Below are 27,466 nucleotides of genomic sequence, written 5' to 3'. Positions count from 1 at the left end.
GTATGGCTGGAGCTGGTGGGTTGATTGTGGTGAAGCTGTAGGTGTAGGACCAAGGCCTACCTTCTGACATAAATATAAATGGTAAAATACAAGGTACTTAATCCAGAACAACTTTGGTCTGTTATAATTGCAGGTATGACAGCTTGAAAATATCAAAATCTCAAACACATCATAGAAGAAAGATTCTGCTTTTTAAGTGTTTGATATTTAAAACAGACCATTTGGGTTTGTATTAGTGTAAGGATAAGGGAAGGTGGGTTTTTCCCTGGCAGGGTTTATCTTTTTTGGCACAGAATGACAGACAAAAATCATATTAGATCCAGAAAACTTCAAAGAGTCCATCAGAAATAGACAACAGATCTTTCTCTGTGTTTTTCTGCCAAAACTCAGTCTGCAGTCTTTTGAGCTTTTCTTCTTGGCCATTTGGGACCTGTCCAGTCCTTCACCATGTGCTTCTCCTTTTTCCCATTTGGTTGCTCCGGTTTATGACCTCACTTTTGCCGTGTTATAAATATGAGTCTCCTGTGACTTCTCCTTTACCAACTCGGCTTCTTCAGCCTCCCTCCCTCTTTAATTATGTACCTCACTCATACATTAGTCCTGGGAGATCTGCAAGCAATTTTTCATGGCAGGTTTCTGTTTGTTCCTTTCTGAGATGAGACATGATTTGATGATTACTGCAAAGGTCTGTCTTATCCCGGGAACTGATGGAGAGGTCGTGGCTTCTTCAGGCAGCACTCCCATGACTTCTGCTGTGGTGCATCAGGAAAGGGCGTGTTTAAGGCAGTCAGTCCTTTATGGAATTGTTTTTACTTTCTAAACCTTCTGCATCAGGTTGACATATGTTGCTTAGAAATCATTTAAACTGTTATTTGCAGATACCTGGTCATATTCTAGAGTAGGTGTGAGTGCCTTTTCAATGACTTCATCAGCTCCTCAGGTACTAATTCCTTCATTTCCTAAAACAAAAGTAACAAGGAGTGAAGTATGAATTTTCCTAGTGTTTGGAAAGTAGGGAACTTCAGCAGCTGATGGTCTTCCTCAGTCCTCCTGCATTCAGTTTAAAGTGTGAATTAAACCAAGATTCCGTCCAAGGATTGTAACATAAAATGTCTTTTTTTTATATAAAGTTGAACCATAGCTTAGAGTAAAAACTTTCCAGTTGCTCTTGTTTGGCAAAGGAATCATTTTGGGGCCAAGATGTTCTGTGTATATTGTTAGCGCGGCAAGGGGTATATGGGAAAACATCTTTAAAATTCAGTTCTTTAAATCCCTCTGTTGGTTTTTTCCCTCTTTAATGAGTTTAAATAACTAGCCCCAAATGTTCAAGTCCGATCTTTTTGTGTAAATGACAATAGATGAATGCATTTTCTCCTGCAGTGTCACGATTTTAAGTCCAAATGAAGCTAACCCAGAATGAAGAGAGTTGTCTCACAAGTTTTGAGCCAATAAGAAACTAAAGTTTTTCATACTTGTGCTTTACAGACTTTTTGTTAGGTTTTTTTGTTGTTGTTGCTTTGAAGCCACTGAATAATTTTCATCAACTGATCTCATGGAAATCATTGGATATGTGTTTTGGCTGAAGGAATGGTGCCCCTTTCAGTGAAATCTGTAGCCTGTCAAGTCAATCCGTGTGTTCCTACTACAAAAAGATAGGAGAAATATTAGTTTCCTCTCATTAATTGACAGATCTCTTCTTGTTATTATTGCATAAAGAACCTTTTAGGACCCCCAGCTGGAATGAATTCTTTGTAGGTAGCAAAATGAAGACTGCATTTTCAGTCTTTGCTCTCTTTGTTCCCTGATTTTCCCATCATAATAATGCATTAATAAGTCTTCCTGCATTTAGGGTAATAGAAATCTTGTAAGCAAGTGGTTGCTGACAGTAAGTTTATAGAATTGTCATTTGAGGACAGATGAAAGGATTTCCTGATAATGCTGGAGAAGTGATGACAATGTGAAGAGGTTGGACATTTTAATTGTTTGAAATGGTGGTGTCTGAGCAGTAAAGACCTCTCCACTGTGTGCTCGGGAGACAGAAGGGGAACAAGCCTGCCTCAGGCCTCTCAGTAATACTGTAATTTGGGTGATAAATATAGCAACAAACACTGGAAAGGAGTTTGTGTGGAGCAGGCAGGAAGAGGTTGTGGAGCCAACTTTTTTAAGGTGTTAGGAATTAGATGACTATCAGTACTTCACTGTTTCTTTAGGTACCATGGTACTTTTCAAGTCTGCCCCTGTGTCATCTTGTATCTCTGATGTGTGTGTATACACAGACCTGTTCTGTGCACAGGTGCACAGGCTCCCACGGGAAAGATCAGATGCTTAAAACAGGTGTAGCACCTTGCCATGGTAGGACATCAGTTGACTCTGGACTCCAACAGAGGCATCAACAGAGAAGGGCCCAGTATTTTGCCTGAAGCACAAAAGTAGCAAAAATAATGAACAGTTATTTGAAAGATTCCATGAAATATTTGGCAAACAAGAGAATCATGAGGTAAAACTTCTAAAACTTAAAGAAGGAAACAGATCCTTGCTTCCTCCTCTTGGGAAGGTCTCTGCAGTACTGGCTTTGCACATTGAGATTGTTTCATTCATTTGTGTAGCAACCAGTTCTAAACCTGACACTGAAACTGGATATAAACTGCAGATTCGTTTCCAGTTTTTCTTTCTTCTACTCAGACTATTTGATATGACAGGCTTGATAATACTTTTGCCTGAAGTGTATATGAGACCTGGCCTTGGGAGTTTGTTTTGTTTGTTTGTTTATATTAATGTTTTGTTCTAGAAAACAAAAGGAAGGTGAGAAATTTGAGTAAATACTGCAGCATCTTAACAAACCAATGAAGTTCCCATGTTATGATGCAGTTCCTATTGCCCCTGAAGTTCCCCATCCTTCAACCCAAATATTATCCTTGGCATCATTGCCGCTCCAAAAAGACACATAACGTCCTTGAATTTCAGAAGGATGTTATCTCTGCCTCCTGGTCTTTTGTAAAGTTCTGCTGAAATCTGAAAATGCCTTTGGAGTCAACATAAAGGGAGGAGATGACATCGTACTGTGCTCTGGGCAGCACAAAGCCCAGCATTAAAAAAGGACAGGTGTCCATAGGCTTTGGTCTCTGCCTTAGAAAAATACATTTAAATCTCTTTCAGCTTTCCATTAGCAGACTGAAAGGTTAATTAGCATACATCTGTAACCCCACAATGTAAACTGGAAACAACTGTTTATTTTGCCTTGCAGCAATGTGTAGAAAACGTAGAGAAAGGCTGTTTGCCAGCTCTGGCTTGGCTGCTTCAATAGAAGTCATAATGTAACAAAAGAGGAAAAACAGAGCAAGGAATATCATACATCAAGAATTTCTTTAAGACCATAAGTTAACAAAGTATCTTACATGCAGCAGAGTAAATAGGGCCAGGGAAGAAGGAAAAAATTCCAGACTGTAGGGCCCTTACAAGCATCACTGTGGTGTCACTGATGTCAACTAGGAAACAGCGTGTCAGCCTTTAAAGTCATTAACTTTGTTCTCCTTGGGCTTGGAAGGCACCTACCTGTGAAGCCACTTACAACACAGAGAAAAAAAACCACACTGAGGCAACGAGTAGAAGAAACTTTGAAGTCTGGGAGAGCTCAAGACACAAGTGCCCAATAATGTGAACCATTTCTGGGAATCAGTCCCGTATCAGACTGGATTACTAAATGTACCAAATAAAAGTTCATGTTGAAAATAATAACATAGGGGGTGACCTTACAGAGATGTGTAGCTTCAGTCTGGAGATGCAATACAGGTGGAAGAAGCAGGCAAGTGCAGATAGAGGAGCAAATGCTATCATTGCAAAGAACAGTTCTGGAGCTGCTGTTATTCCCTTGATATGTTGATGTGTTTTGCATACAAAGTAATTGAATTCAATCAGCTCTTTTTTGCTAGTTTTTCTTCAGCTCTACAAATCTTATGTTTTACAGCATTCAAGTCTCCATGAAAGCAATGCTGTGAACCCCTTCTTTTAGCTCCTGGAGGATGGGGTATCTTCCTCATCTGGAATCTCCTCCATATGAGGAAAACGAGATTTCAGGCCTCCATTCCTGGAGCCTAGTCCCTAACCTATTGTTTGGTAACTAGGAGGCAGTTCCTCCACCTCGTCCTCCACTTATCCTTTGGGAAAAGTTTAGATGTAGGCCACTTATGGTTCACCCTTTCCTATGGCACTATGAGTATCTTCCCTTGCAGCAGCTGTGAGGTGGGAATAAGGGAGGGAGACATCAATGGAGAAATGTTTGGACTGGCATGTGCCATGGCTTCGCTGTCCTAGCAAAGCAACATAAGGTGGTGCCAGAAAGCAGAGCACTGTACATTGAAAGGAGATTTGTATCCCTCCCACTCTTGAGTTCTGCCTTTCTCTTTCCTAGTCCTTGTGCGGAGACCACCCAAGCATGATGGCTTAGGGGGAGCTCCAGAGCCAGCAGACATGGAAGGGTGTGTTTTTGCACTCCATAGCAAAAGTGAAGCTGTCCATGCATGGCCTGCCTTCCTTCCTTGGGGTAAATTTGTTACTCAGCACTGTTTGTAATCAATCCCACTGGGCCCCATTGATTGCTTTTGGGGTGTGCATTGCCATAAATATTTGTGTATTTTCCTTCAGCTTCCTCCAATGTGTTCCCAGCCTGTATGGCCATGTCCTGCACAGGACCTGGATCACTCTCCTGAGTGTGCTTGCACCACGTGGATTTCTCTGCCCTCTCTCTGGCAAGATGTGTGTTTGTATGTGGGGATTGCTGCAGATTGCCTTGACCTTTGCAGCACATTGGTTGTTCAAATGTATCTTGTGGTTCACCATTGGCTTACTGTAGTATTGCTACTTCCAGCTTTCTCTCTTTTACTTGCCAGTCTTTTTTCCCAGATGTGTTAGCCTTTTCCTTTTGCAGGCTGAATTTCAGTTTACTTGCAGCTGGTATTTCTCACAGACCCAGAACTGTGAGTCAGTTGTCACTGGGTTTACAATCACTGAGGGTAGGAAAGTGACTGCTTGTTTCTGCATACACACCTACGAGCATAAGAGACTATCTTTGTCTGAATATCTGCAAAGGTTCCCACCTTGCTATCCCAAACACCTCTTCCAGAACATGAAAAAATGTGTTATGGGAGGCAGATCCTGGCAGGGAATACATCTAAGCAAGACATCTCATTGTGTCCTACTGTAGTGGCATGTTTTTGTCATCTTTTTCTTAAACTAATTAGTTGCTAGTTGGTTTTCAGCCCAGATGTTACAGTTTCCATCTGAGCCAGTGTAAATTTGTATTTCTGTAAGGATTTCTTCAGACACTATTATCTGGAATCCAATTAAGTGGCGTTCATTCAGGATTAATCACATATGGAAGTGTTTGCAGAGCTGAGGTTCCTGTATTCTTAACAGTGTCCTCTTACTGCTATGTTTCATGATGCCCCAGCAGACACAGCCTTGGGCATTTCATGTGTTCCAGGAGTAGCCCTGCACAGATCCTCTGCATGGCTGGAGGTTTGCTGTCCTGGTTGTATGGAATAGCGGAAGGAAGATGATACCTAGCCTGTGAGTTTGCTCTCTAAAGACTATATCCCAAAGGCACTGAATGAGTTCAACTGCATAAAGAATCCTTGATTTCAATAAAACTGCTTACATGTGTGCTGCCGTGCCTGTAGAAACATAAAGTAGGACCAGAGCCTAAGGGAGAAGGCAGACGTTCATCTTAAAAGAGAAAAAAATAAAAGATGACATTCCTTACTGCAGTGCCTCTCCAAATACCAGGGGCTTTTGTAAGATACTAGTGGTGCAGCAAACTCAAAAGATAATTATTTTCGTATGGTGTCTGGATCAGGTGACTCACATATGTGCACATTTTCAGGTATCCCTTTTGCTGCTTCTTATTGGGAGTTCCGTTTCAAAATCTTGCTCTTGTGCAAATTGTATTTTTCTTTGTCACAGTCAGTATTTCTATCACAGCTGGTAGAAGAAGGTGGCATTAATAAAGTTATTAAGCCTTGTGATTAGAATATTAATGTCTGCAAAGAAATATCACAGTAATAAGCTTATTCTATTTGTTCATATTTTGTTTTCTTTGCATTTATTTGAGACACTCTGCTTTGGAGCTTTTTATTGTTTTTAAGGTAGGGGGCAGTTTTGTGAACAGATTTTGTGAATTGGTACTTCTGGTACAATGACAAGAACTCCTTGTTAAAAGATGAAAACAGATTAGAGAAGATCCATTTGTCAGAAGGGACTTCTCAGCATTAAAATGCTGCAAATGTTTTCTTCTTATCTTTTAAAAGATGCTTTATGCCATCTCCTGCCTTACAAATGGATGGATTCACCTGTGTCTATAATTGCCATGTTATTGTGCTGGATGGGATCTGATCATCCACAGACAATGGCTTTGTTTATGCTGCCAAACTGTATGCCCAGCTGTGCTTGCATGATCAAGCCTCTAGCTGTTAACTTTCTAGAAGCCCATAATAATAAAGATTTTAGTGGCAATATGTTCAGAAGAAATGCCAGCTTCTTCAGCAGATGTGGGAGCAAGGAGAACAATTTTTTAATGTGAAGCGTATACTTTTTCTGAAACATTTGCTGCTGGATGATGGTGTTAGTTTACTTGTTTGTCAAATGTCAGCAATGCAGCAGCCTAGTATAATGAGAGGGGTGTCAGGGTTGGTGCCAAGGCAGATTTATTGAAAAGGATGCCATCATGAGTGCTACATGTGAGGCAGAATTGCAGATCTTGACAGGTCAAAGCAGTGTGAGCTAAAACTCTTTGGCTGTGGAGCGTGGTTTGGACACATTATGTGTCCTCACCAATGCCTTAAAAAGTAAAGGCAAGTGACAGAATTAAAGTTTTGAATACTGACTGAAAGCCTTTTGGTTTTGTGTCAGGTGTATACAAATACTCAGTCTGGATCCCAAGATAAATTTGTATGTGGTGTGTTCCCTAATATTCTTCCTAGTTCCAGATATGGTATCACTAACCAAGTCCACTTTTTTTAATTTGCTTTTTCCCATTTATTTGCACAATATGAGTTTTGAATAATATGCTGTTTCCTTATAGTTGCTTTTTAAAACAAAATGGTTACCTAAATTTAAAACGTGCTTAGTATGGAGGCCATTCCTGATTCATAGGTAAAGTGTTCTAAGAATTTAATATTAATATATGTGGGAAAATAGCTAATACAGTTCCACATGTGTAATTTGTTCCTTGACAACCTGTATCCTTAAAATTAATCTTCTGGTTGCACCCTCCAAGTCTGGTATAAAAATGAGAAACAGTGATAGCTCGAAGTCTTTGGTCTTGTTTAGAGAAGCAAAGTTAGAGAAAATTGGAGGAAGAAAGCAGATTGTGGAGTAAACTTGGTGACTTCTGTAACACAACTGCAGCGGAGTTACTGGCTTTTGTAGGTTACTTGTGTTCATGGCAACTCAGTATTCTGAGAGGTTATTTGAGAGTAATACAAAATACACACACATCATACTCAGTTTAACATACTGGATAGAAAGCAAGTGTGTTAAAAAGTAACTTTTTATTCTACAAGTATATAAACACATAGGTAACTTCAAGCCCATGATTAATCCATGTGAATTAAAAGTGAGTATTCACAGGCTTAATACTACTCACAATAATGGGCTGCCACCCTAGCAAATCTGGTCACTACCACACTGATGTATTCATCCTGTCTCTGACATTAATGCCACTTACATCTCTAAAAAGACATCTTTTTCTCTTTCATGTTTTCATTATTTCATTTATTTTTTTCCTAACATGGTTTAGTAATTAGGGTTTAAGTTCATAGGTCTGCATGTACATAATGGAGTGCTTTGTGTATGAGCTGCTACTTGAGTTGGGGGGGTTTAAAGTTTTTTTATTATTATTTTTAGGAAAATGTTCATTTTAATAAAAAAGGTTGTTAAGCTTTTAGGGACTATCTAAGTAAATTTCAGCAACATTACACTTTGAGTCAAAACTAAATGAAAACTCTCATTCTGAGGTTTTGGAAGCAGAAAAACAGGCAGGTGGGGAGGGGTATGACTTGGCTTGGAAAAACTTGTTCCTGAGTCTCTTTAGGCAGACAGATTAAAATTCCTAAGAGTTTAACGTAGACTGAGGGACTTTGCAAAGAAGGTATTTGACATTGTAATGACAGCTCCTGGAAACCTGAGCAGAGTTTGAAAGCAAACCCAGTAAAAGTACCAAAGCTGGGCCCAACTGCTGCACAGAGACTACTCTGACTCCATCAATCTCTTTTCATTCCATGGTCTTAGTGACCAAGTAGACACAGGCAAAAGTTTCATAGTGGCAAAATAGTCTATGGAGTTAATTGGTTGTTTTGTGCCGTAGATGGTGGCTGAGGCTGTGGAGCAATGGAAACAATTATTTACAGACACTTGTTAGGTTTTTAGTGTCTGTGAGACACTGAGCCTTTCTGCAGGTATGAGTTCACAGTTTGTCAGCAGAGTAAACAGGAAAACCTGCCTTGGCACAATTACTGCTTTGCCTTATTTCCTTGCCTTTGCAATTAGATTTCATTGCTTCTTGTTGTCCCCCCAAGACTGCATACATGCTGTTGTTACACGTGTCATTTGCATCACAAAATACTTGGCCTGTGTGCCAGTGATGCTCAGTGATTAGACATGTCCCACAGTCCCAAAATAGGGACTGAGGCCTCTCCCCTGCTCAGGAGTCCCAGGGCACCACCTTCTCTGTCTCTAGTACGTGTGTGTGTGTCCACCCTGTCGTAAACTGGAGGTTGTCTTCTGGGACCTGCTGTCTCCATCAATCACATTTCCTTACCCAAAACAATTTTAGCCACAAGGTGTAGTGTCAACAGGGTTTTGTGTATTTTGTGGGAAGTTGGACCAAATACGGCACAGGGACGCTCTGCCTTCTTCACCCTGGAAATATTGTGTCAATCCAATTTTTTTTAACTGACTTTTTGGGGGAGTAAATTACATTGGAAAAGAAATGGTAAATTAAGCCAGCCAACTCTAGGAGACCACAACTTCCAGAAAATTGCTTACCTTTAGGCTTTAAGCATGCCAATATGAGTATAAGGATTAGCAACACTTCTTTTAATAAAAGCTTGGACAGTGGAATATGCAGCTTTGGATATGTGGAACAAATGAGCCTCAAGTATAAACTTGGTTGTGTGTTTTTGACCAAATGTCAACGCTCTCGGCCAGCTGCATCTAATTGAAAAGGTTTCAATCAAGTTGACTGGCCAAAAAATCCTACCTCATGAATATAACATTCTTCCTTAAAAACAAACAAAATCAATGAAATAGTAAAATTCTAGTTGGAAAGCCAAAAATTATTCCTCAGTCCAAAGAGTTCTGGTACCATCATCCCCTCCTCCTAGCAGAAATACAGAAGGTGGCAGGGTTTATCTGAGCACTTTGGGGAGGAAGATTGTACGACTTTTCATGTCCCTTTGGCTTGCAAGAAGAGAGTGGCAGGACAGAAATACGTGTTTGTGAATGTCCAGTCCCTACAATTTCTCATTTATTGATGTCTTGACTGGTTAATTGATTCCAGTTGCTGTCTGTCTTCCTAACACATATTTGTATGAGCATTTCTTGCAGACTTGTGTATTTCAAGACAAAACCATTTGTGCAAGGATGGTAAAGTAGAATGGTCAAATTGTATCATCAAAAATTGCTTGAATTTGGTGTTAGTGGACTCACTCTGCTTTGCTTGGGTGGATGTACATTGCAAACAATATTTTGATATCTGGGAAATAATTCAGAAAAAGGAGAATTAAGCTTTACTGTGCTTAAAGGGAAGAAAAGTAAATGCTAAATGCCTCAGAGCTGGCAATATTTGTTTAATATAAATAACCTTTCCCCACCCATACACAAATAAAAAGTAATTCTGTGAGCCATGAAACTTAAGAAGTTTATTTTTCTCTGACTTGCCTTTATGTGGATTTGCTAGTGTCTGATGTTTTGGTTGAGCCTGCATTGCAAGCTGTCTCTCAACATATGGACTACTTGTCTGCCCATCTTCTGTTGGACAGCCTATTTATCACAAAACATGGGGAAACAATATCTCTTTGGCTTTCTCCTTTTCTCTGGTTTGGCAAAATTGTCTGATGTGTCCCTGAGTTATTGCAGGTAGAAGTCAGACTGAGAATAGTGTGATCACATCCTTTTCTTTCCTTAGGAAACAGACTGGAGAAAAAGAATCCCAGTGGCAGCACCATTGCTTCAATCATAGTGGCAGGAAAACACTTCATTTGGAGAACATGCAGCATTGTTGCAGCAGTCTAACTTTGGGGTGTGCCCCCTGGGAGGATTTCAGTTTGGTAACCTGAAATGCAACTCTGACAGAGCTTGAAGTGTGTGTTACTAGTAATGCCTCTTATTTTAGCAATGGACCTCAAGTGTTTTGTAGGGAGAACAGTCCCACAGTCCCCATTTGTAAAAGTGAGACTGAAGGAGATGCAGTGATGTGGCCAAGGTCATCCCAGAGGCCACTGGCAGAGACAGGACTAGTCTTTGTATTCCCCGAGTCTCCTCCTCTGACAGTCTTCTGTCCACCAGCCCTGAAAGTGCACAGAGGACTTGAATCACATGAACAGATCAGTTATCTCCAAAGTCATGCATATAGATACCAGTCAGGCAGAACTAAGCTTTGGCCCTGTTTTCATATTGGAGATTAAAGCAGCTCTGCAGAAAGTGTATTTCAACTTTGTGTCTTAAAAATATGCTGGTAATTAGGGATGTAAAGGGGCTGAACTCAGCTGCAAGACTGCTGATCTTTGCTGGTGAGACATTGCTGCCAGCATTGTTTGGACTCCAACTAACCCTTCATTGTCTTCTATCTCGTTGAGGTCCTGAGCATGCACAGAAAAAAAAAGAAGGAAGTATTGATGTCTTTATATTGTCATTTCTGGCTGTCTGCAGGATACCCTTCAGCCATTTTCAGCAGTGCTCAAAAGTATGCTCTGCTGTTTTTAATCTTGTTTTGCTCTTTGTTTTTGCTGGTGGCACTCTTCCATGCCCAGAGACTTTTTTAATTTTTACTTTTGTAGCTGTGCAATTCCACCTTATTAAGCTGGATTCTGCTTCTAGTCTTACCCTTCACAGGGTAATCTTTTTTAATGGGTACAAAAGTGCATATGCCAGCATTCCACACTACTAGCAGCTCAGGTATGTGATGTACACTGGGGAGTTGTGCTCTACTTCAAATATCAGTCCTGATAAATGAGAGAAACAGTCAGCAGTCTCCAATCAGCTTTAGTCGGATTGCTCTTCAATTTAAGTACTACAGAATTTGAGTCACATTTTTTAGCTTGAAGCAGGTTGGATTTTTAATTTTTTTCACATTTTGGGATCCTCTGGGGAAAAAAATTAATATTTTAAATTTTACCGAACAGTATTTTAAATAATGGCTTAGAAAAAATACTGCCATACTGCTGACTCTCAGGAGCATTAGCTATTAAAAAGCATAATAAATCCATTGGAATAAAAACATTGTAGAAAAGCTAAATATCCTATTTTAATAATGGATTTTGAAGAGTATTGCTTTTATCCATCTAGAGTTCTGCTAATAAGCTAACTGCAAAAGATCAAGCTGCTTGCATGTGTTGGGCAATAATAAGCAACTTGAACCACTTTCCAGCAAAAATACTATAGGCCTTTGCTCGCCTGCTGTGCAGTGACTCCAGGGATTTCAGTGGGAGATACTGATCTCAGCAATGCTTCTGTGTGCTTTTGCCAATCAAAGGCATTTACAGTATGTCAAAACCATCAGTGATTACTGCTCTGCAGCTTTAATTCCCTCTTTTTGCAAAATAAAGGGACTTGTTCTTGTGGTTTCTGTGCCCACATAAGCATTTCTGCATGCTGATGTAAAGTTTTCTTTTCTGTACATGGGGATCTGATCACTATTTGTGCATTATACCTGTTTCATATCAGTGTAAAATTTTGTTGGAGCACAGTAGAACAAGGTCTAGTCCAAAAGCCACCCTTACGGCCTGGAATTCCTGCTTCTGAACAGCAGCTTATTCACAGCAGAGAGATTTTGTGATGCCATGCAACATGACACCTGCTGCCCCTCCGAGTGGAAGGAAACACATCTGGGATGCCCTTCCGCCTTGGTGGGCAGAGCTGCCTCTACCTCGACTGCTGCAGCAACATCAGCCTCCGCAGAAAGCTGCTGTGCCCGGAACAGCAGGGACAAAGCCGTGCGATTCCTCCGTGGCTCAGAGAGACATGTTTCCCATTTTGCAGGGAATGTAGCTCTGCAGAGCGGAACACCCGGGAGGGGGTGCAGCTTCCTCTGTTTCTGCACCAGCCCTCCCAGGGAGCTCCTCCGCCTGTCAGGAATATGCCCACGTTATCCCACAGGCAGGCACGGGGACGATTTGTGCTTCTGGGAGCCGCTGTTGTCTCCTACTCTCTGGGCTGTGGCTCCGCAGTGCCAGCGCAGCCCACCCAGCCAGGGCCTGTCCCGGGGTCCGTAACCTACTGGCGCCCGGGAGGGATCGGTGCAGTGCGGGCACTGCCCAAGCCGCCTGTGACAACCAGCGCCAAATACTCCTTGAGCAGTCAGCAATTACTCAGCACCACCGAGAGCAAAATATGCGGGCTGCAAATACATCCTCGCCTGTAACTGCGGTGGGGGATCCTGCCGGCTTGCTTGCTTGCACATCGCCAGACAGAGCAACATTGCCAGATAAAGCCCTGCTCTGGTTTGAGAGGTCCAGTGGATTTTCTGTTCAGTGTTCTTGACCCTAGAAGCCTGGCATTTGTTTACTGAAAAAAACCCCGCAGTTACATCTTTAAAGCTCTGCTGCTTGACTGGCAAACAAACGCTGGGCAGTGCAGCTCCGCTGAGGTTGTGCAAAAAGAAAGCAATTGTTATTCATTAAGCAGATGACAGCAACGGGAGCTAAGGGGATAAAACTCGAAATCTGAAACCACCTGCTTTAATTTTAGCCATAATTGAAGCGGCTGCCCATGGTGTTGCTGATGCACGTATCAGATTTGCACGCCATGCGCTGCTCTCGCTGATTTCTGTGGCAGCTTCAGCCCTCTGTCTGCTCTGGTTCAGGCGGGGATGGAGCCTCTGTGTGATTGCAGGTTATGACGGGTACTTTAGAATCTGTTTGTTTCCTTCCACGAGTAAAATGCAGTCGCAGTCTGACTCTCTGATAGACAGATGCTTTAGTCATTAGTGAGGTTTCTGTGACTACCACACTGTGTCCTAGTATGGGTGCACTTCTCTCTTTTGTTCCTGGTTTGAAGCAGTGGTGCTTCTCTTGCTCTCGTGCTCATGCGCTCGCTCTCTTTCTCTCCCTCCTCCCCCTCTCTCTGTCTTTGATCTTGCTGATACGGGGGAAAATATCAGATCCAAATCTGCAGCATATTTAACCAAAATATCTTGTAGAATGGGAATAAATTGTGGCTGAGTGCAGCACCAGGAGGCTGCAGTATGGTTGCTTGTCCTGCTTGCTTTCTGCTACAACAAAACAGCAGCAATCATCATGGAGTGCTGGGGTTGTTCTGCAGCTAAACAAGCACTTAGGGTCTCCACATGCACAGAGGGATAAGGTGGCTTCTCTGGAAGTGGGTGGACTGTACAAAGCTCTCCTCTCACAGTCTCTAATGCAGGGGTTTGTGTGAAACAGGTAAAACCAGAAGAGATCTTTCCTAATGGCGGAGAAAGTCTCATCCTTCACAGCATTCCCTGGAGTTTATGCCACAGAATTAAATGGCCCTAAGATAACACCCTCAGCTCATATCCGACCTTGTTACAGTACTGGCAACATAAGCTTGAGAGCTGGGGAGCTCACAGCAACATCAGTGAAGGCAGGAAAAGTCTTGACCTCAGCTGCAGAGTGAAATGTTAGAGTGGGAGCATTAACAGTCTATCCTTGAGCTGTTTAGTGCAGATTTATACTGCATGTATTTGTATGTGTATGCCGACTCTCAAAAGCTATGAAAAGCTTTTTTATGGTTTCCTGTGATGATACACAGTCAGAGGGGATACTTGGATGAATAAAGAAATATGCCACGAAATGGGGAGCAGGTGAGCTACGTGACAGATGTGTGTGCTGTCCTTTATTGATTTGGTGCTACTCCTTAGCTGACAGTATTAAGTGCTGGGAATAAGACAGGAGGGTTAAGTCCACTTGGAATATTGCTTAGAAGAAGATCCTTGCTGCTTTGGAGCATAGCACGTTGTGTGATGTAAGATCCCCATTCCCTTCTGATCAGCATTCCCTACTAAGCATGTCTTCATTCCTCCCCTTTACTGATCATTTACAGCTGTTCACCGTGTTTCGTGAGAAATTCAGAAAGGGCTGAGGCAGTAACTGGACTGGGCTGCTCTGTAGTGCAGCCCGGCACTGGCGCCGTGTTTCAAGTGGCCAAATGAGATTTGCACTCAAGTCCCAGCAGACACTGTTCATCACAGTCAAAGGAGTCCTCATTTTTCGAGGGTCTGGTTTCTGCACAACTTCCTTGTTGTAATAAAGTAGACAATGGCTCTGGCATCTGGGCAGTTGAGGTGTGTTACCCCTGTACTTGGTAAACTGTCAGCACAGCCTTTTTTGGTCTGACACATAGATACTTCCATCTTTCCGGAGGCATAAAATGTTCTGCAAAGTGGGAGATGCTGGTGTTTTTTTCCCCTGCAGTCTGTTTATCACCCCTATAGTCTAATCTATGTAAATTATGAATTAGTGAGCAAATAGTAACATTATGGGCACTTACTTAAAAAACAACTAGTTAACATCAGAAAATAATGAGCTCTAACATACTATCTTTGACAGTCTTTCCTCCATGTATTCCTGATGATGGAAGAGGACACCAAAAAGCTTGTCATGTTGTTTCAGTTCCTTCTTAAACACAGCTGAGCTAAAGGTGAATGCATGCATTCATCTTCCACCAGCCTGTATTTTCCTTCAATGTGGATTTAAATAATACATTCCTCTTCTATGTATCCATTGGGTAGCTTTGTTAAGTAAAAGAGGTTGGGTAATTGCTGTGTCCAGAATGCATGTGACACCTCTGACCATCACAGATTGTCTCCAGCAGACTGTTCTGGCCAGTGGGGGCATAGTGACACATTGCCCACTGTGCCAGAGCCTCACCATCCACTCCTCTGAGCTGTGCCACAGGAAGGAGACAGGGCACAGTTTGGAAGTGCTCGTAGATCCCCTGATTTTGGTGAATCTTCAGAAAATGGCCTACATAGACCTAAAAGATAGGCATCCATTTCTTTTGCAGAATGGAGTACTGTGATGTTACAGTTCCATATGTGGCTCTTGTTTCTCCATCCCCAAGGGGTGTCCTTGCAGAAAGACCAAAAGGATTTGAATTCTTACAAAAGCTCATACTCCTTTGAGGGCTACGTAGCCAGCAGATGCTTCACAGTGAAAGAGGACGTCCTTTGAAAACAATCTGTTGCTTATTAATCAACAAGAAACCGGTGTTTGGGATCTGTTGGCAAGAAAAGGAAAGCACATGTGGGCCTGGCCTCCTGAGTGAAAACATGCAGGTTTCATCCCTGTGTGCTGCTGAGGAGGAGATTTTGTATAGCATTGTTATGTCAGCAGTTTGCTCTCAGTTGCAGTGACATTTGGCAGGATTTGATATACTTGTGTTGAGGCTGAGTGGCCTTAGACCAGGCAGCAAACCATTCACCTGCTCACTGGTGCTGCCCTTTAGATACTTAGATTCATTATGCTCTCTCTTAGTCAGAGAGTTCTCTGGACACTTAATTTCATACACCCACATATGCTCAGAAGTGCCATTTCTGGGGAGGCAGGCTCTTAGATCTTATTTAAAGCTGTGCTGTGTTTCTGGTTTATGTGGGTAGGCACCTGGACTCTCTTATTTCTGTTGCAGAGGATTGCAAAATTAGATATGGGCAAGACTGAGTCCTGGGCCTCACCGCCTGCCTCACGACCAACACTCTCACTCAGACATCAGGAGAAGGGGTCTGGGCACTGCTCAGCCTGAGGGCTTGTCCTAATAACAGCTGTATCTCAGGAGAACACCCTCACCATCCCTCCCTTCGCTTCTCTGCAGCTGTATCTTGAGGAATAAGAGGACAGGGGTAAAACATGAAAGAAGAGAGAGAGTACATATGGGAGCAGTGACCAAAAACAGTTATCAGGATGGTGCAGGGGAAGAGAAGTCCCTGGCCTTACTCCCTGGCATTCATCATGCGTTTTACACTGTGTGCCACCATCATCACTGAGCACTACTGAGAGATGGTCCGGTTTTCCAGCTGCAGTCTCAGAGATACCATCTGTTCCCCATTTATTGCAGAAGTTATTGAGGTGGCTGTGTGAGACAGGCAGGATTACCCTCTGAGCTTCAGTGCCTTTGATGAGGCAGCATCTGAAGTTAACACTGAAATTAAGCAGACTTGATTTTATTGCTTTTGTGTATTATAATGCCCATGAAATCATTAAAACATTGTGTCTGCTCCTGGGTCTTCTGTTGTCTCCCTGTAGTACTTCAGTCCTATGCTGACTTTGCGTGACCTGCCTGCCTGAAAAACCAGCAGCTGTCTTCCCTTCCCCTCCCCAGCACACAGTGGGACCTCCCAGGGCTGCAGGATAACTGGGCTAGCACTTCCATGGCTTGGTAGGGATTCTTGGATGAAGGACATCACTTTTGGGAATAATCCTTTTTCCACTGCTTCCTGTCTTACAGATTGATGAACTCCCTGAAGGAGCTGTGAAGCCTCCAGCAAATAAATACCCCATCTTCTTTTTTGGGACTCATGAAACGTAAGTGAATGAATGTGATCTTTTCCTTTGAAAATGTCTCCTTCCAGTGCAACTAACATCATCTCCACTGATTTTGTTGGAACAAATCCTGACTGAAGCCACTGGGAGCCTAGAGATAGGTCCTATGAGCCCAGCACATTTGTGTCAACAAATGGAAGTGAAACCTGCAAGTAGATGGGAATGCTGCTGCCTGCATGGGGTACTCCAAGCACAAAAGCCTGTGTTGCCTATAAAGAAATGTGTTGGCATGAATTTATTAAAGGGTCATCTGAGCTCAGAGACAGAGGCAAACATTTTTTACTTGGATGTGTCTGATAGCAGAAATCAAGCTGTTTTAATTGGACGCATTTGAGTTCATGGCCTGTGTGAGAACTCGCTTGGTGGTTTGTAATGAAAGGAAGCAGACCTGTGAGTCTTACACAGTCCTCACATAGCTTTGAAATATGTGCCTTCCTGGGAGCTCTGTGCTGGGGGTACTGTAGGATGGAGCTCACAGAAGGGGCAGAACCAAGCTGGCTGAGCTCATAGGGAAAGAAAGGAAGCCAGGGCTCATAGTATTTGCTACAAAGTACAGACTTTCAAGATTATAATGTCCATATCTCTATAGCTAAAGGTAGGTTAAAAAAAATCACAGTTTCCATTTTGCATGAAACAGTTTAGATTTAAAACTTTTCCTTTCTGATATGCAGAGAATATGTTTTCTAGAATTCCTTTAAAACTGGAAAAAAATGAAATTCTAATCATATGTTAAATTCATTGTTAGAGTCTTGAAGCTGTATTAAATATTTACTTTTTATTATTTTTTTTACGTTTTTAAATTATTCCGGAACATGATAGACCCCATAGCTCATACATCACATTTTATTTAAAAAGACTTTTAAAGGCCATTTCTGCTTAATAAAGCTTATAATAGCCTCTCTTTAGTTAAAATATTTCTTCCTATTGCTGGAATGAAACAAACTGATATTTTAATATATTATGGTCTACTACTAGTGTCACAAAATAATCTGAAAATAATGAAGCTCAAATAAATTTAGTTGTTTTCAAATTGGAAACCAAAATGCAATTACTTTTTGAATGAAAACATTATTCTTGAGAAACATATTAGGGGAAAAACACTGACCACTTTTATTCTGAAATGAATGAATCCCTAACTGATAGTCTCTTTTGTTCTGGATTTTGTGAGCCCATGATCTGACTGTAGCATCTGAAACAGCAAAGCAGTTTGTAGTTAATACTTTAATAATTTAAAAAGCCTAACTTAAAAATGAACTGTGGATTGCAGCTCTGTAGTTTTATAGCAGAGCAGTGGGAACTTATACTCTCCCAGTGGCAATGAATGTATTTCAAACAAAGAGGTAGACAGGTTTTTAGTGTTTACTGTACATAAAAGTCTGTAGAAACATTTCCATACATTACTGTTGAGCTAAATTAAGGTAGCTCATGGTAAGTTTCATACAGTTTTCCTTTGTTATTTGAGTTAGAACTGTTTGCATGTATTGTTGACAACAAGGAGACATCTAGTATTAGAAAAAGCACAGGTAACATAATTTATTCAGATCCCTTGCTCTACTCTAGTATTTAATATTAACGTGACATCTGTTAGTTGGGAAATCACTTTCAGGTAGAAATGCATTCTTGGCTTTGTAATTATATAATTGAGATATTTCTCAGTGAGCCAGCTGTGTGTGGATCCCACACTCATGTGGAGTTAGAGGGAAGTTCTTTCCTCAGGGATTTAGCATCTGATGCCTTTAGCAACCAATTGGCTCTGTACTGGCAAACTGCTTGGCCAGTGGGACGATTTAAGTGAATGGAACTTTGCACATTCATAAATGCTGGGCATAAACCAGGCATTAATCTGAAATAATTTTTACAGCAAGGAAGAAATATGATCTTGTGATTAAGGTATTAGACTGAGACTGAACAGCATTGGGTTTTCCTCTGTACTCCAGTCTCAGTTTGAGTTTGACCTTGGGCAAATCTTAGTGCCTCAGAAGCCCATCTACAAAAAAGGGCAACTTCCCAGCCTTGTGGTGAGGTTACAACAGTAAATGTGTTGTACATTCTAGAGCTCCACCATCCCATGGTAGTGGAGACGAGAGAGTTAATGTTAATTGCAAGAATCATCAGGGAAGGAGGACAGCGATTATAGTGAAGGACGCTGTGACTTGCTCAGCTCCATTCAGTGATGACACAGAATCTCCCATGTAGCAATGAAGGGGTCTTTTTGCCTTCAGTGTTTTAATTTAACTTGGGATCAGCCATCTCAATACCATGTTATAGAATGCAGTAGATGTAGATATCCAACAAAAAGAAAGTTATACTTTCTTCAGTTTTATAGATGAATTTCAAGTTTTACTGTAACAGATGTAGAAAAAGCAGGATAAACATCACTCTTCTTTTTGTTTCTTTTTTTTTTGTAATTATTTTTCCCTTCATTGTGGTGCCTGTGCCTGAAATTAGTTGGTCCAGTGTGTAGCTGACTTAGGCAGCAGCAGAGCACAAAATCCCTCCTTTGCTGTGCTGTCTAAAAAATTATTTGGCCACAAGCACCCTGTGTGTCTCATTGTTTCCTTCTATTACTCATCTGCCTATATTCATCCATTGTTTTCTGTCTTAAATGAAATTACAAGATTTTTGGGAAAGAGCATTTTATTGTGCTTGCACAGAATCTAGTGTGTGGGGGGCTTATTCCAAAAAAGAAGCTTCCAGGCTTACTGGCAGTATAGAAACTAATAAATGCCACTGCTTTTTCTGTCTTGTAGTACCAGGGATAAATTCTGGCCCATGGGTCCCAGGCACACCTTACATGCTTTAACTTTCCATATGACATTTGTAGGCCTTTCTGGATTTGTAACACTAAGACTGGAAGTTTGGTCCCTTTCTATCACAGGCAATTATGCCATATAATTCCTTTCATAAACTGTTTAAGTGCCAGTTTCCAGCAGTAGTTAATATAATCAAGGGACATGGTTTAGTTGTTTCTAGAGATGATTTTACTACACCAAACATCAGGATGGTGAGCCAATCCATTAAATCAGATTCACAGCAGTAACTCAAAGCCAGTGTGATAAATAAACAAACAAACAAACAAATACATTAAACTGGAAAAGAAATTACGGAATGAGCAGAAGAATGGGGATAACATTTGCACTGTTAATGCTTTGATTTTTTTGGAGAAAAGGATTTTTAATCCTTTTTTGAATGTTACCTTGTTGAAATGCAGGGCGTTCCTGGGGCCCAAAGACCTTTTCCCATATAAAGAATATAAAGATAAGTTTGGGAAGTCGAACAAGCGAAAAGGATTTAATGAAGGCCTGTGGGAAATAGAAAACAACCCTGGAGTAAAGTTTACTGGATATCAGGTAAATGACTTTCACATCTACTCCTCCTTATCTTTCTTGCTTTCTTCTTTGAAGACTTCTTGTCAATGTGAACATTGTGTGAGTAGTGTGGAAGGTCCTGGTTTTGGTGGAGCAAGAAAGTTTTACAGCTTTGATAATTGTGTGATGTAAGGACAACTATGGTCTCACACTCTATGACAAATGGAACTTTAATTGTACTGCAAAGCCCTTTGCTTTCTATGATATTCTGGGGTGGTGAAGTGAAAAGTTCTGCAGCATATTTAGTTGAATTAAAAACGAAAGGCTTTGTTTGCTCCAGTATAAACATGAATAATTTCTGACTTCTTCTTTCTGCTGTTTATTTTTGTATCAGGCTTAGTGTATTTTACACAGACTTTAAGGTCACTACACTTTTGATTTTTACATTGGTAATGTATAACACGTAAGACACAGCTGCCAAAGCTGAGAGGGGTGAGGAGGTGGAGGGTTAAGCTGCTGTCAGGAGACAGTTGCTGCTGTACAACAGCTCTCCCTGTTGGGTGTCCAGAGCAGCAAGTCAGTGAAGCTGGAGGGGGAGAAGAGTAGTTGATGGGCTGTATAAAAACAAAGAACTTTTCTCATTAAAAAAAAACGTGATCCTTTGAAGGCAAAAATCGCCTCCAAAAAAAGCAAACACCTATTACATTATTATCACAAAACCTTACAAGCCAGATATACAGACCACCTGCAGAAAAGCTGCTGCCCCTCTCAGTTCCTGTTTCTTATTTTCAGCCCTACAGATGTTTTGCATACACTTGGGTATTTAAAAAAAAATTTAGTGAATAGTCTGTGGGAGATGGACTGTCAAAGAGCACTCAGCCTTCTGGCCCAGTGTTTGCTTTTTCAAAACACAGAGATCTTGCCCTTTACAGGCATGTAACAAACATCTTCTGTCCTGAATAAGTCTCTCCTATTACAGACAAAGTCTAAAAGTTTCCGTAGTTTTGCCCAAAGTTAAACATGCCAGGTCTCTCCTCCGACCAGCCCTTAGTTCTCCAGCAAACACATTTTTGTTATCGGATCTTCTGTTTCTGTATAAACCCTTCAGAACATGCTATCCCAGAATCTGCATCTGATAACTGTGTTCAAGTGGTGACAGAAAATTGCCTTTGCAGGCCATTTACTTGATAATTGCAAGAGTAACCTGGGCTCTTCCTGACTATACCAGTTAAAGTGCAAGCTGTCCATTTCCAGTATTTCTATCTTCAGTACAGAACAAAAGTTAAACAATAGATTTTAGCAATATTTTTGTTGTTTATGTTATTATTGTTTATTTTAAAGGCAATTCAACAACAGAGCTCATCAGAGACTGAAGGAGAAGGTGGAAATACAGCAGATGCCAGCAGTGAGGAGGAAGGTGATCGGGTAGAAGAGGATGGAAAAGGAAAAAGAAAGAATGAAAAAGCTGGCTCAAAACGGAAAAAATCCTACACTTCAAAGGTTATCTTCTGAGCTTTCCTGTTGTTATCCATGCACTACTGTCCACCTCATGGCAATCTGTTCTTCCTTCTTTAGCATTTTGATTTCAGTACCACTGCAATGGTGTTCCAATAGGCAAAGTGCTCTTGCTTTTGTAGACAGCCTTGGTGAGAGAGCAGTGGAAATACTCTGCCCTGTTCTAGTGCCCACACTGTGAGAAGCTGGTGAAAGAATGTGAAGTAGTTCAGAAGGACTGGAAAGAAAATCCGTGCAAAGATGGATTGATAGATTTGGTCATCTTAGATAGGAACAAAAAAAGCCTTAGGAGTGTGCCCCCTGGGAGTCAGAGTTCAGCTCTGGTTTCTGTCCAGGAGAATTCAAGCTTCCCTATCCCATCTCCAATGTGAGCACTTGAGCTGTTGAAAGACCTGGTAGGGTCAGATGTGCTCAGCTGCTCCTCTTGTATCTGAGTGTAAAATACTTCAATACAACACACAGAATGGGAAGGAGGAGGGACTAATTCAGTAAGCAAGGAGTAGGGTGCTCAATTTGTAATAAAAGACCTACATTGTAGTACCTGCCACCCAGATAATGTTTAAGTAAGAATGTAGATCAGGAAGCTGTGAGTTATGTTTCCACAATGGCTGGTGAAGGTGTTCACCTGAGTAGTGACATCTCTGGGTTCAGACAGACTTTTTACTTGTTACCTGGGTGAAAGTGACATTATGGTCATTTCTGGTTCTGTGTGTGCCTCCAGGTCTGTACTTTGTTTAAAAATTTGTGGGAAGTGTGGCTTGTGTTATTCTTCTCTGAAAGGGAAAACTAATTGAAATGAGAATAATCAAGCAAACAATCTGATCCAGGCTCAGTTTGGGGGAGAGAGTGAATTTTTGTGGTTCTTCTACTGAACAAAATGTATTAAGTAATTTCACCCCCTCTGTGTGTTTTCCATTAGAAATTCAGGTCTGGTGTACTATCTTCTTTCCAGAAGACTCTGGACAAACTGAGGAGTAGGAAAATGGTGGCTTAATGCCACAATTTATCCTTTTGTACTGTAGAATTGCATAACATAAAGAGAGCAGAAAAGATGTATTGGCTCCACATGGCTTTAATGTTAATATATTAAAGCTGACAGCACTAAATAAAAGTATGGAAAGCAGCTCTGCTAATGTTATTCTCATTTTACATCTCTGTGTTTAATCAAAACTTTTGTCAAGCTGGCACCATCTGTTTTATTAACTAACAAAACCTACAGGTGACCCAACACTAATACCCAGCTCCTATTACTGTGTCTGTCTTTCAGTCAATTTTGCTGCCAACCTGTGCTGAACACACAGCATTTCTCCTTTTACTTTATTGATGGCAGTAACACCAGCTACTTCACCTGAAAAGTGCTTTTCACCCCACATATCCTCCCCACCATTCACCTTGAACAGGGAACCACATGATCAGATAGCATTCTACCTGTATTTCAGAAGTGCCTTTCTATGACTGAAATGAAATTTTTTAATTTTACTTTTGTTGTTGATCATTTTAGAAATCCTCCAAGCAGTCACGGAAATCTCCTGGAGATGAAGATGATAAGGACTGCAAAGAGGAAGAAAATAAGAGCAGCTCTGATGCTGGGGACGCAGGCAATGACACAAGAAACACTTCTTCAGATTTGCAGAAAACCAGTGAAGGGGTAATCTTCTGTTAATGTCATTCACTTCCCATGCAGTTTGCTCCCAGGGAGCTTTGGAGTCAGGGGTGTCCTGTGTGTACCACACACAGTCTTCTTGGGTTGCATTTCAGTGCTCAGAATGTGTCTGGAACAGACATTTGGACCTGGTCCCTGGCCTGGTACAAATTTTGCTCTAGAGATATGACTGAATAAGAAAAGATACTGTAAGTATTATTTTTGTTCCAACACTTGCCTTGATGTCAGCTGAGAGGAGGTACTGAAAAACATGAGCTGGAATGATGCAAAATTGATGTGAGAGCAGAATCAGACTGTTTGTATAATGCATGTTGGCTCACCAACAGGGAGAGCCTGCTTACCCTTTTACACTTGTTTTTGTCCCACTGTCTCTTTGGAGTTCAGGAAGGTTCATGTGCACATTGCAGACTCTGCACACTGTGGTTTCAGGGCAGATCTGTGTCCTGGGCTCTGACCTTCTGAGAAGGGGATATATAGTCTGCTCTGGAGCTCCTTCATACAATCTCCTTGTGTGTTTGTGTCAGTTGTGTGTTCATATCAGTATTATTTTGTTGTGACCACAACAAGAAAGGAAGGCTGCTGAGCAGGGGGATTAGCATGGCAAGGGGTTAATCATCAGCCACCTTTAACAACCCCTCCTATTTCTGAGCCTTTGAGGCAGCACAAGCCTCCCTGCTCCAGCACTTACAGCTTCAGCTCAGAACTAGTCCTTGTACCATGCCAAGGCTGTGCCACGTGGCCAGCAGCTGGGCTGGGCTGTCACAGGAGCTGAGTGACATGAATCCCCAGGTGTGAGAGGAGGCCAGCCAGCACAGGCTCTCATCTGACACTGCTGAGGTGCCTTAGCACCCAGCTGCATGCTCAACCTCAGCCCTTTCTCACAGCACAACCCCTGGGGAGCTGCTGTTTTCTCTTCTAAAAGACCCCTCCCAGAGCTTCCTTTCTCTGCAGTGCAGTGTATGTGTTTTGTGGCTCTTGGCTTTATGAAGACTTCAGTAGGTGGCTCATGGGGTCAGGAGGATAATGCGCCCTAAGGGTCTCCCTTTCACTCTGGACAAGCCGCTGGCTTGAGCCAGAGACTGACCACAAGGAGACGCTGCCCAGCTGTGCCGTTCCAGCCCCTCACCCATGGAATGTCAGAGGCTGGGGCTGGTGAGTGTGGTCAGGCATGTGTAGAGCATGTGTAGCCCACATTCTGTGAACTCTGTGACACTTCATATCTAATTCATTTGAGTGAGAAAACTGTTAGTAAGGTCCATCTGAGGTTGCAAGAGGTTCAGAAGGGCCTGCTGTGTTTTCTGTAATCATAGCAGTGACAGTGACAGTGACAATAGCAGTGACAGTAGCCCGTGAACTTCAGGCACATTCTCCATGTAAGGACAAAATCCTTACTGAGTTAGGTCAGTCACAGACTAAGTGGCTAAAAGTCACATAGGATGTTGGCTTTGTGGCTGGTGACATTCATACAGCTCTTCCTTCTGTGTGTGACAAGCTTGTAACCACTAGCAAGTTGATTCCAGCAGGCTAGAACATTGTGGTTTCCTCAGTGTTTTCAGGATTGCAGTTATTTTAGCCTCTGTACTGAAATATCAACAATCTGTGTCCTTCCTGCCAGCACCAACTCGCAGAAATACTCACAGTCAACACTGTCATATCCATGTGAGGAGGGGCTCTGCTCTGACTTCTGCAACCCCAGCACTTGGCCTTGACATCACACTTGGACAATGAGTCTCTAACCAGGGCTTGCATTATGGGAAAGGAGGAGTTGTAGTAGTATGGATTATGGAGACATGAGGAGATGGTTTGAAGGGCAACTTGACATAAAAGAACTAAGTTGGGACAAATTCACATCCTGATCCAAATATTTTACCTTGGGCATTTCTGCTGCAGAATCAGCATTTTACATTTGAATCTTCAGCATTTCCTTGAGCTTTTGTCAGTAGTGCAATTCTCTTTCAGGACCAGGAGGGGACACTCCATCTCCTGCTCCTCAGAGCCAAATCAGGTGTCTTTTTAGGAGGTGAGTTTTATAAGACACGAGGCACTAGGGGAAAGAGTAATCAGATTTCTTTTTCAATTGGTGTTAAACAGCCAGAGTTAAACAGCATGTCTGGATTGGTGAGTTGGGTACAGGGCCAGCTGTCCTGTGACCACATCCTGATGAACACCCATCAGGGCTCATCTGCAGGGCATTGAGCTTCTCCAGCCCACCACACTTGAACTTCTCTTCTGTAGAAAAGGAGGTCAAAAAAGACAAACACAAGCCTGCAAAGTTGGCATGTGGTCCTTTTCTTCACATACCTGAATTCAGAAGAATGTCTTGGTCTGCTAAAAGACACCATCATAGATGAGATAATGAACTCTTTAAAACAATTTTTCTTGTGAGAAGAGCAGTGAACCAATAGCACACGGTCTGAGGAAGATGAACCTCCTCCCCTGCAGTGCTCAGCACAGTAGCTGTGTATCCACCGCTCCTCTCTCCCCAAATCCAGCCACACTTGGACGCGTCTGTGGCCATGAGAGGGCGCCAGGAACCTGCTGGAAGGGGCACCGGGGTGCAAACCTGCCCCCCGGGCAGCGCGGGGGGGGCAGCTGACACCCACCAGCGCAGAGTCTAGTTCGAAAGAAGTTGTAGAAAGGCACCATGAAGGCAAAGAGACAAACCAAACAGGACTTCAGGGTCCTGATCTTTAGGACAGGCGTTTCATTGCCCTGGTTTTGCCACTGTGACTGGCTGCTTAAAAGCTTAGAAGATGTGAAGACTGGGCCACCTCTAAGGCAGGGGTGCAGAAGGTCCTGCCTGGAGGGCCCCCCGATGCTGTGAGTGCCTTTGGCTCCCGTGCTCTGCAGCTCCCAGGCCTTGCACCGTGCAAGGTTTGCCTCAAGGAGACAAGCAGCTTTTCTCTTAATACTACTACTACTACTAATGAGTTAGTAACTACCTTTTTTAATACCTGGGCTGCAGGCTGAAGACACATCTTCCCTTCTCAGATCAGAGGGAATCTTGCCTTTTAATCACACTGTTACCCTCAGCATTGTAGGGATCTTCTTGAAGGGCTAACGGCTGAAGTCAAATGATTGCAGGAGCATCTTCACCTATATTTTTTAATGAAATTTCTAACCTCCAGGTGGTAGAGCTAAGCTTGAAAATGCGGTGTGGCTTCCTAAAGACTCAAACCCAGAGCAAATAAAAGTACTTTCAAAGCTATTATATTTTTTTCAGCAAATTTCATACTGTTCAAGGGCTCAGCTTGTGGGTTTTTTTCTCCCTTGGGTGGACAAAGGTGCTTTCTTTTCTTATCTCCAGCCCTTAGTTTCTCAACTATTCTTGAGTAGTACAGGCACCCTCAAGAAAGAGACACTAATTTCCTCAGCCTCAGCCACAGCTGGTGATTGTGTCCTGTCACTACCTGTTTCTCAAGCTCTTTCCCTCAAGCTCTTTCCCTCACTGCTGTTCTTTGGCTGATTCCTTCCCGAGAAAGATGCAGAGCCTGAACCTCAGGGGTTAATCATCAAATATTTATTAACTAATAATATATTAGCTAAGACAGCCCATCCCAGAGTTTGCTGAAGTCTTGAGTCACAGAATCTCCCTGCGAGCATCCTCTGCTGTTAAATACAAATTGCTTTGGCTTTCTCAGAATACCACATAACAGAATTTTCTGGTGGAAAGGTATTCGTGGCTCTGTGTTGTTTACTTTCTATGGTATAAAATTGCTCATAAATGAGTGGATTCATGGCAGCACATTTCCATTCCACATTTAATCTCTGGTGACTTGTACCTTTAGTTCTTGTCTAGCATAACTCTGAATCTTTATAACTGAACACCTAAGTTCCTTTTTACTTTTACTCTGTGGATGCCCACATAGTGATGTTTGAAAGCTCGCTGTGATTCTGGCCTTATTAGAGAGTGTTTGAGCGTTAGGGTCAGCACACAGGGCATGTGGCAAGTTTTCCTTTTGGTATTCACTATTGCAGTTACAGTCTGGACAGCAGGTTGGTAAAGGAGGCATTCTCATGGTGTACAGATGCATGTGGTTGCCTGTCAGGAGGTGAATGATTTTACTGTCTTTGAGAAATAGTAGATCTGTTGGAAATAAAATACATTTCTTTCCTCCTGGTACAGCCTGAATATTAAAGTGGGGTAAAGGACTGTGATCCTTTTACTCACACTGACAATCATTACTGAGTCA

The 27,466-nt window shown here is 42.0% G+C and overlaps 1 protein-coding gene across 1 annotated transcript in view; it reads left to right on the top strand.

The window, feature by feature from the left end:
• The window catches only part of HDGFL3 (HDGF like 3), a 47,824-nt gene that overhangs the window by 5,264 nt on the left and 15,094 nt on the right, over positions 1–27,466 (top strand). Inside the window, exons 2-5 of the mRNA XM_071568689.1 lie at positions 16,693–16,769; positions 19,999–20,137; positions 21,437–21,595; positions 23,112–23,258. Of these exons, the coding sequence (XP_071424790.1) occupies positions 16,693–16,769; positions 19,999–20,137; positions 21,437–21,595; positions 23,112–23,258 (522 nt within the window). The remainder of the gene's footprint in view (positions 1–16,692; positions 16,770–19,998; positions 20,138–21,436; positions 21,596–23,111; positions 23,259–27,466) is intronic.

Source organism: Pithys albifrons, chromosome 13 (assembly GCF_047495875.1).
Source record: "Pithys albifrons albifrons isolate INPA30051 chromosome 13, PitAlb_v1, whole genome shotgun sequence".
Lineage (NCBI taxonomy): Eukaryota > Metazoa > Chordata > Aves > Passeriformes > Thamnophilidae > Pithys > Pithys albifrons.
The sequence above is the reverse complement of the archived record's forward strand: the minus strand, read 5'-3'. Positions and strand labels throughout refer to the sequence as shown.